Consider the following 10417-nt stretch of genomic DNA (forward strand, 5'->3'; position numbering starts at 1 on the left):
TAAAATAATGAACATAAATGTAAACGTATGACAGCTAATCATGCAATTTATCCAAAATATATATATATATATATATATATATATATATATATACCAAAATGTGAAGATAAAGAAAATAATTTTTAATTTTTAAGGGTATTTTTGAAATCAAATCAAAATAGTTGAAAAACAAAATTATTACATTTAGTACCAAGTACATCTTTTATTTCACTGAAACATTTTATTTTCCCATTTTCTGACACTAGGTCTTTCGGGTTATTTTTCAACCGATTATGTATAAAATTCCCACTTTATGATACCCACAAAATTTCAAATATCCAAGTACAAATAATCATTACATGTTCAGGACTTTTCTTAACCTTTATCAATGCTTTAATTACATCTTCCAAAAATTATTATCAAGGATATTAACAAATTCTTGAAGTTTTTTTTCCTTTAGATAAATAAAAAATGAAATCAACAACTTTTAGTTTGAAAATACAAGTTAGCAAATGTTGCTATGCACCTTCTTATTTTTTGTCAGATACCTCTTTACCCATTTTAACTTGATATATAAAATGAAAGATGATAAGTGTAGCATATCTAAGCCACAATCCTCATATCTCTCGATAAGTGTTTTTTTTTTTAACCTTTTCTGTCTTGAATCCCCAAATGAATTTGCAAAATATTTTGTTTATTCCATCCAAAAGATTTTTGGGGGGTCTGGCTGGGCTAAAAAGTGTATAAGCTTAGGGAGATCTAAAGTTTTGATAATTGTGATTTTTCCTAGTGTTGTTACAGATCTGTAAATCTCTTCTTGTTCGTGATCCTAACAATCTTCTAATAGAAGTAAGTTTTGACTGAAAATTATTTGTAATTATATCCTCAAGGTTTTTAGCTCACCTGAGCTGAAAGCTCAAGTGAGCTTTTCTGATAATCCGTTATCCGTCTTCCGTTCGTCTAGCTGTCCGTCTGTCTGTCTATCTGTAAACTTTTCACATTTTCAACTTCTTCTCAAGAACCACTGGGCCAATTTTAACCAAAATTACTACAAAGCATCCTTGGGTATAGGGGAGTTTAAAATTGTAAAAATAAAGGGTCAAGCCCCCTTCCAAGGGAGATAATCAAGAAAAGACAAAAAAAAAATAGAGTGGGGTCATTAAAAATTCTTCTTCTAAAAAACCACTGAATCAGAAAAGCTGAAACTTATGTGGAAGCAACCTGGGGTAGTGTAAATTCTAAATTGTACAAATCATGACCCCCGAGGGTAGGGCGGGGCCACAATAGGGAATCCAATTTTACATTGAAATATGTAGAAAATATCTTTAAAAATCTTTCAAGAACCACTCAGCAAGAAAAGCTGAAACTTATGTGGAAGCATCCTTGGGTAATGTAGATTCTAAATAGTACGAATCATGACCCCCAGGGGTAGGGCGGGCCTACATGTACAATAGGGATGCCAATTTTTACATTGAAATATGTATATGTAGAAAATATCTTTAAAAATCTTCTTCTTAAGAACCACTCAGCAAGAAAAGCTGAAACTTATGTGGAAGCATCCTTGGGTAGTGTAGATTCTCAATTGTACAAATAATGAACCCCAAGGGTAGGGCAGGGCCACAATAGGGAATCCAAGTTTTACATTGAAATATGTAGAAAATATCTTTAAAAACCTTCTTCTCAAGAACCACTGGGTCAGAAAAGCTGAGTCTTATGTGCAAGCATCCTTGAGTAGTGCAGATACTAAAGTGTTCAAATCATGACCCCAGGGGGTAGGGCGGGGCCACAATAGGGAATCCAGGTTTTACATTGAAATATGAAGAAAATACATTTAAAAATTTTCTTCTCAAGAACCACTGGGCCAGAAAAGCTGAAACTTACATGGAGGCATCCTGGGGTAGTGTAGATTCTAAATTCTTCATTAACCAGCTTTTATATCAGATGAAACTTTGAGAGATATACACTGCATGAAAATTTGGCTTTACAAAACAAGTAAAGATAATGTAAATTTATTATTTACAATGCCTTTAATTGGCTTTTCTGAAAAAAGTCAAAGTTGGAAAAGGTAACCTTTACATTAACTTTACATGCACTTAAATATGATGTAATGTCCCACATTGTCTTGACTTTACAAAAAAGTAAAGTTAATATTTACAAACATTAAACACAGTATTTGGGGTACATTAAATCTGATAATTACAAATATTAAATTTAATTAAATAACATCTTTAATAGCCACAAAAGTTAATTACTGTTTTCCATTCTTTTGAATAAAACTTGTGCATATGATAAATAAGCTTTTCCTTCCAAATTGAAACTGCAAAAGAAGTCTGGACATCATACTTAATATACAAAGTAACAACAGATTGACTTAAACTTTGTTTATTACTATACTAAACATTTTTATACAAACATATAATCAACAACATCAAATTTCTTGACAGTATCTGTTGTACATAGTCTATCCTGCAAATCCCATACACATAGATAAGTATCCAGGACAGAGTACATTGCACTAAAATCCTTTTCAAACATGTCATTTTGTTTTATAAAGAACCAATTGTTCATCCTTGAATTAAAAGATTTGAATTGACGTGAAACTGTGCTCCACTTTTATGTCACTCGACATGCGTTTCTGCGGAAATCAACAACTGTCCAAATATATATTTTGTCACATATTCCTTTTCAGAGTCCAAAACTTTTATTCTCATGCAGGCAGTCTTCTACTGTTTTCCTTAAAAGAAAAAAAAAATATATATTTTCAGTGACATGAATATTTTCATAGGCATCTGTGTTATAAATTCAAATAAACTGTGATATCAGTATTCACAGTGTCATGACTAATGAAAATTGAAACGAGATGCAACCATATTAATACATGTAGATAAAAATTTCATACATGACCTTTAACCTCAAAAAGAAAATATTTTGAACCATTAATGTCAGCTTTTATTTTTACCAAAAAGACTACGTTAATCTTGTTAAATAAGACAGATACAAACTGATGTACATGTTGCTATTAACTTATTTTATGATATAAATGGACTGGGCCACTAGCCCTTATCTTACCCCTAAGATTAAAATTTTATAACTCTGTAATTTCTTTGTTTATCATCACCTAATTTTTCTTTTGAAAGGATTATTTACAAAATATACTAATGTAGGAGTAAAATAAGATCGTGACCTTCTGTAGCCAAGATACTTTTGCAGAATTGAGAAAATGTTTGTCTTACTTGCAAGATAATTTGTTAAAAAGAACTGGCATCAGTATCTATGAATAATTACTGAACACATATAATTAACTCCATTTTCCTTCTTAGTCATCAGGTAACAAAAAGACCAATAGTTGCTGCTTATAGAGCTATAGTATGATATTCAAGTTATGGTTTAGGATATAAGTACCTTTCTCCCAGTAGCATGTTGCTGCTCATGAATTATTTCCTGATCTTGGAATTGTAAAAGTTGACAGGTCCCTCATTTTGAAGATAACATGCTAAAATGGAATTCATACTTTGATAAACATTTCATACATCTGGATAAATATAGTCAATGTTTTCATAAATACTTTTGAGTTTGAAGCATACCAAAGAATGATTTTAAAAATACACAATGCAATCACAGTTAATAGTTATGAATTGCTGAACACCCTTATGTTTGTTTTCTTCACAATTAAAGAATACTTTAGGTCTAAGCAACACTTGCCATCTATAAAATTAAACTCTTGAACTCTTCTCAAGTGTTTCTTCTTCATGAAAGATATGTCAATAAGGTGTTAACTCTCTCACAGTAAGCTGAGTAGCTGGAGCCTGGAAAAAGTAATAACACATTTTTTGAAAACAGAAATGTATAATTATACTGACTCCCGAAAAAGTCAAGCAATTGATAATTTAAATAATTGTTTAAGTAACATTTTCATGATATTATTTATTGATTTTTTTTAAAAAGTAATATGTACAAGTACCGTCAAAAAAACATTGGGATCCCTTAGTCTGGTAAATCATACATTGTTGTCATCCATGACTTTCTTCAAGAACCTGCATAATTGATTTCACTGTACCTGTTTTTGAAAATGGACATGGTTTAGAATACAAAATAATATCTATAAAATATAACCTAACTTGTCCTCTATTAAAAACATTGCCATACCCTGGCTTCTACATTTTTTTCCTAGCACTAATGTAAACAGCTAAACATTCTGAAACACTGTGAAATTGTGACCTATAATTGTTTTCCTTGGTCTTGTTTAATCCATGATCATTTACAGAAAAAAATGGAACATTATCCCCAGTTTATTAAGTTACTTATCTAAAAACACATATTTAGCGTAGTTTATCCTGACTTTCATCAGTTTCAATGTTTCACAATATATGCTGAAAACAGATGGAAAACGTAAACAAACCTGCAGTGCATGCCAGCCCGGGAGCTCGAACAGTTTTCCAAGCAATAACCTCCTTAAATCTTCTGGTAGATGAAAAGGTATCAATTCAACTGATCACTGGTTGCATATTTTCGCCAAAAATACCAGAAAATACCGATGAGACCCGGTCAACCTGATTTGAAATGATTGGCTATTCATTGGAATACACAGTGCCATATTTGGGTTACTGTTAAAAGTAGATCGTTCGTTTTGTATTCGAGAAGACTTGGATGAAGAGAATTACACAATACTGAGGTGGAAAACATCTGTATATATGATAAAATATATTTCAGTATTTTAAAGTAAAGGTTGTCAAATGAACGGGACATATTACTGATATTACCTCTTATAAACAAAACTAATAAGCGTATGACTTATTATTTGCAATGTATGGGAACCAGTCTACGAGGCAACAAAAATTCCGCCAAGAATAAACAAAGAGATTGCGAGATGTTGTTTACGTGTGTCACTCGACACTGACTGCAAGGTACTGAAAATGTGCTTATTTTTTGTGTATAACTGTTTTCTGTCTTTCAAGATATTGAACAACAGTCGTTTAACATTTAGACGAAACATCTAGGGGAGGGAGGGAAGAAGAGGGCGAGGGGTCACCTCTTTAGTTGTTGCATCTACTATATAGTGGTGGTATCAGTGTCAGGATATAATAAATTAAAATGGAAAAAATAAAATCATAATAAAAATTTTGTTATAGATTTAGGAAAGCTAAATAAAGGGGCGACTATTTTTTGTTTGATGGGGGGGGGGGGTAAAATATATTAACCTCAAAAATGTTTAAAAGAAATTTATAATCTCATCTCAACTAAAAAAAAAAAGATTAATAATCTTTCCTTGTCTGATGCCATTATTCCCTTTACCTCACTTAAATAAGAGTTTCTGAGTCAGTTTATTTTTCCCTTCTTGTAATGGGGGGGGGGGGGTCAAACTTTGTTCATTTAAGATAAACATGAATAATCTGTCCCTCATTATTAAGGAAATGAAATATTCTGTTCATCACTGACTGGAAAATAATTAATCTGACTTAGCTGTCAAAAAATTACCTTTTCATAATTTATCTTTTGTAGAAACAGAGAGTGAAGAGCTAATGCATGGTGCTAAGTATGGAAAGGTCTTTGTGGTTTGGTTGTGCCAGAGACAAATGTGCATTATTTCCATGTTGGGTAATGTCCTTAAGAATGGAATTTTTTTTCAAATACAAGGGACATGACTTTTTCATACATTATCACTGTATAGGGATCAAAATATTTTTAAACATTGTTAGATACTCACTACATTATTTCATCTTCAGAAAAGTATTTAAATTATTTTCTCACATTTTTTAAAGAGACCAGTGTGGTGAAGGGATTTTTTTTAATTTTAATCTTGAATTTTGATATTATACAGGTCAGAAGTCTCGGTACACTTTAGGTGAGTGGCAGTTGGGTAGATGGATGACCTTCAGATAGTTTGAGATGAAGAAGTTCTTTTAAATGGTTGAAAGTGATCATCATAGAATCAACTCCATTATGAAGATAAATTATGAGAGTCAGGTGAGGAACTGACTTCAATGTGTTATAACATTGTGTAAATGAATCTTCATTCTTAAGATCTTTTACATTTTATTTTTGAACTTGTTTTTCTATTATTCTAAACTTCCAAAAATAAAATTAAAGTAGTTAAAGCATGCTACGAACATTTAATGTATCTTGGCAAGTTTTCAAGGTTATTGCAGAAGTGCTTTAATTTCAAAAGATAACTAATTAATGCAAACCTGGAAAAAGAAATGGATGTTATTGTCTATAATTTCAAAGATTATGTTTATTATTAGCACTCCTTTTGTCCAACACCTGAGAGATCTGACTACCCAGCCTACTGTTGAATTAATTGGTGACCAAGAAAAGATGACAGAGAGGGGAATCAAATATGGATGCCATCATAATCAAGAATATATACATTGACTAGAAAATAGCTGAAAATATATAGATGAACATTCAAGCATTTATAATAATGAAAGTCATTCAGCAAGAGAGTTTTTGCACAAGTTTGATTTTCAGTAAAATTTCAGTAAAATTAGGAAATTAAACGAGACTTACCTTGGTAAAGGCGAAGTTTGATTCCAATTATTGGAGTAAATAAAAGGCACTGTAGAGATAAGGTGAATAGTACTGCGCAGCCGCCAAGTCATTGCTTCAAAGCTAAAATTTTTTGGGTTGATAGATTTGCAACAAAACATCAAACCCAAATTCATTTCACTAATAATTTCAAATAATACATTCACCACCTGCAGGGTGGGAGGGAGGCACCTTATCTCTACAGTGCCTTTTATTTACTCCAATAATTGGAATCAAACTTCGCCTTTACCAAGGTAAGTCTCGTTTAATTTCCTAATTATTTTTCGTAAACGTCACTTCCGAGATAATGTGAATCTTTAAAGCACAACACAAAAAATTTTTCAAACTGAAATCAAATTCTTTATTTTAATTTCAAAACAGCATTTGCATACTTATCATCATTCAGCACAGGTTTGTCATAAAACTTTCTGAAGGTTTCGACATTAGACCAACCTACTTTGGACAAAATATCATCGACAGGAACAAAGTTCTCTTTTGCTTTAGATGCTGATGCAGATCTAACACTATGAGCCTTAAAAATAGTAGTATCAACACCTGCAGAACACATCACTGTTCTTATCCAACGGGCAACAGTATCTCTTGATACTTCCTTGTGTGGTTGTACATAACTGATAAAAAGTGAATCACACTTATTTCTAATTCTTGCAGTCCTTGATAAGTATTCACATAAAACAATATATACACAAAGCCTCCTATCTGGAGGATATGATTTCAAAACCATGTCAGACATACTACTGTTAGGTCTACATGTTTTCAATAAATCACTAAAAGTAAAAACAAAGCTATTTTTTCTTCTCGTCATATTACCAAGTTTCATGCATGAAATAGTTTGTACTCGACTTGCACAAATTAAACTAATTAACATAACTAACTTCAGTGTCAAGTCTTTCAAACTTAAGTATTTTACAGGTGACAATTTTCTCAAATACTTGATAACAATAGATGCATCCCAAGTATGTACATATCGAGATTTTGATGGTCTCAAATTAAAAACACCCTTCATAAATCGTATAACAAGTGGATGACATCCAACAGTAAACCCATCAAAAATCAGTCCAACAGAAGATAAAGCCCCTCGGGCAGTATTAATAGCACTATACCCTAAACCTAGGCGAAAAAGATGTGCTAAAAATTCAATAACAGTTTCTATAGTTGTACAAAATGGATCAATCGATTTTTCACTACAGTACTGAAACCATCTCGTATAAAATGTTTTATATTGTTTCTTGGTTCCCGACTTCCATGATGCCAAAAGGATCGAGGCTGCTTGATGAGAAATTCCTCGTTTTTGGTACTGCAACCGGACAATCGACATGCCATCAGCACTAACGAGTCTTTCAGAGGATGCTGCACATCTGTGCCTGGAAGTGTCAACAGATTGTCCATCACAGGTAAAATCACCGGATGATCCACCAGTTTTTCTAACACACGATTGAACCACGGCTGTGTTGGCCACACTGGAGCCACCAGTACACACTCTGCTTGGTCCTGACAAATCTTCCTCACCACACGTCCAATGAGGCTGAAAGGAGGATTAAGATAACCATAAATGTTTGCCCATGAAAAACTAAATGCATTAACATAACGGGCATCTGGATCTGGATGCCAAGAACAATATACATCAATCTGCTTATTCAACCTTGTTGCAAACAAATCAATTTCAGGTTGTTCCCATCTTAAAACAATTTTATGGAACACAGATTTGCTCAACATCCATTCTATTTGATCATCAAATTTGCGCGACATCATATCCGCTATCAAATTATCTTTACCAGGAATGTGCCATGCACTTAACCACAGATCCCTATTCATACTCCATAGCCAAATTTCTTTTGCAAGTTTATCACATTTTTTAGAACTAATACCACCCATGTTATTGATGTAGGAAATAGCTGTGGTATTGTCCATAAATAATTTGACATTTTTATTTGTTACATCAGAACAAAAGCACTTTAACCCCAAAAAGCAGGCTAATAATTCTAAGTAATTGATATGATTTTCAGATTCATCTGTTGTCCATCTACCCCCTGATTTCAATTCATTCATAACAGCACCCCATCCAAGATGAGAAGCATCAGAAGTTATTCTAAGATCATAGGGTTCATGCAAAATTCTTCTAACTGATGAAGAAATATTAGAAATCCACCAATCTAATTCTAATTTCATTTCTTTTGTTATAATCATGAAAGCATCATAGTCATGTTGTGATTGTACAAGTGCATCAGTTTTTGCTCTTTCCATATCACGATAAAACAGCTGACCAAATTCTACTGCTGAAAAACTAGCCACGACCAATCCAATGACCTTTGCAATTTCTCTAATTTTTTCTCTTGATTTTGTTTGTAATTTTTTACATGCCTCTAAAATAGATTCCTTTCTTTCTTCAGTAAGAGAAACTATCATCAATTCAGAATCAATAACATTTCCTAAGAAAATGATTTTTGTACTAGGTGTGAGAACAGACTTCTCATAATTGACTACAAACCCTAGACTCTCTACTAGGGCTAAAGTTTCAGAAACATGATCTAAACACTCTTTAATACAATTGCCAATCAGTAACGAGTCATCAATATACCCAATAATGACACGTCCTAATCTTCTAAGTGTTGCAAAAACAGGCTTCAGTAGTTTTGTAAAGAGTCTAGGTGCACTAGCTAACCCTTGAGCGAGACAAGTATACTGATAAATCTTATTTTTCCATATGAATCTAAGAAACTTTCTATGTTCCTCTGCCACACTGACACTATAGTATGCATTGCTAAAATCAACACTAGCAAAATAACAACCTTGAGTCACTAAATCAAGAGCACTCTCAAAAGTATCCATTTTAAAATGGTGATACACAATGTTTTTGTTAAATTCTTTCAGGTTCAAAATGACTCTATAACTGCCATTCTTTTTAGGTCTAGTGAAAACAGTGGAAATGAAACCATCACTAAGGTCTACATTTTCAGACAATTCTTCAATTACATTCATATCTAATAAAGATTCAATTTCTTTGTCAATCACACATGATTCAGCTGAACTAAAACGTGGCTCAAAAGGTTTTGAATTTTGTACAGGAATTTTATCATCTTTAAATTCCAAATGACAACCTTTCACAATATCTAATATACTTTTATCTGATGTTAACTCTTTCCATTCAGAAATGAAATTTTTTAGTACACCTGCTCTAAATTCACATACCTTTTCAACTACTTCTGGAGGCGACTCTGCAAGCCTCTTCGTTGGTAGTTTTTTGAATCAGATGAGAAGGATGCAGCATTCGAGTAGGATCCACGACCCCTTGCAGCTCCTCGGACAAAGCGTCCACGTGATCGTCCCCTCATAAAGCGACCACGGAAGCTCCCTCTATATCCGATACCAATTTTGTTGCTGATTTTGGAACAATCTGTGATGTCTTTTACAGTTTTAGGGACATCGTCACCAAACAAATAGTCTGTATACTTTAAATTATGACTACAAAGGTGAGTATATTCACCCTTCATATCAGGTTTCATAAATTCTCTACGCAACATACACAGCTGTCTGTTGGCATGCCCCAGCAATGCCAATGATTCCATAGCATTTCCCAAAAGGTCTAAAATCTCGGGATTGTCACACTTACCGAGCAAATAAGTCATTTTAGTGAGTGCACAAGCACCCTTGATCAACGAAGTCTGAACATTTTGCATCTTCTTATCGGAAGATTTTGTAGTTGGGCTCAAAAAATCCCAAACCATTTGGTTAGTTTTCACAGTCACTAATGCTGAACAGTTTTCAGGACGATTTGTCGTTTTCAGAAGTTCATTATATCGTTCTTCCTCGATTCCCTCTCGGAACCAATCTGTCACGAGATTAGCTAGTTCATCATCAATCGGTTTATCACAAGTCTCTTTAACTTTAAGTTTCT

At 33.0% G+C, this 10417-nt stretch overlaps 1 protein-coding gene and 1 long non-coding RNA gene across 2 annotated transcripts; one reads left to right on the forward strand and one right to left on the reverse strand.

Moving 5' to 3' along the window:
* Window positions 1-5509: 5509 nt before the first annotated feature.
* Window positions 5510-6312, forward strand: LOC133180231 (uncharacterized). Its single transcript, XR_009720288.1, has 3 exons — window positions 5510-5574; window positions 5798-5943; window positions 6222-6312. It is a non-coding gene; the product is annotated as an uncharacterized LOC133180231 (long non-coding RNA).
* A 155-nt stretch (window positions 6313-6467) lies between these two features.
* LOC133180214 (uncharacterized) lies at window positions 6468-10033 on the reverse strand. Its single transcript, XM_061314777.1, has 2 exons — window positions 9712-10033; window positions 6468-8047 (listed from the first exon to the last, which is right to left on the reverse strand). Exon 2 carries the CDS (start codon window positions 7838-7840, stop codon window positions 6866-6868), a length of 975 nt encoding a protein of 324 aa, XP_061170761.1. The 5' UTR covers window positions 7841-8047; window positions 9712-10033; the 3' UTR covers window positions 6468-6865.
* Between the last annotated feature and the right edge of the window lie 384 nt (window positions 10034-10417).

The sequence above is a fragment of the Saccostrea echinata genome, unplaced genomic scaffold, assembly GCF_033153115.1.
Source record: "Saccostrea echinata isolate AGI-Se365-2 ecotype Australia unplaced genomic scaffold, CSIRO_AGI_Sech_v1 ptg000006l, whole genome shotgun sequence".
NCBI classification, from domain to species: domain Eukaryota; kingdom Metazoa; phylum Mollusca; class Bivalvia; order Ostreida; family Ostreidae; genus Saccostrea; species Saccostrea echinata.

Bases quoted from the DNA above. Each gene is read 5' to 3' on its own strand.
- LOC133180214 (XM_061314777.1), bottom strand. From the start codon at position 7,840: ATGTCGATTGTCCGGTTGCAGTACCAAAAACGAGGAATTTCTCATCAA.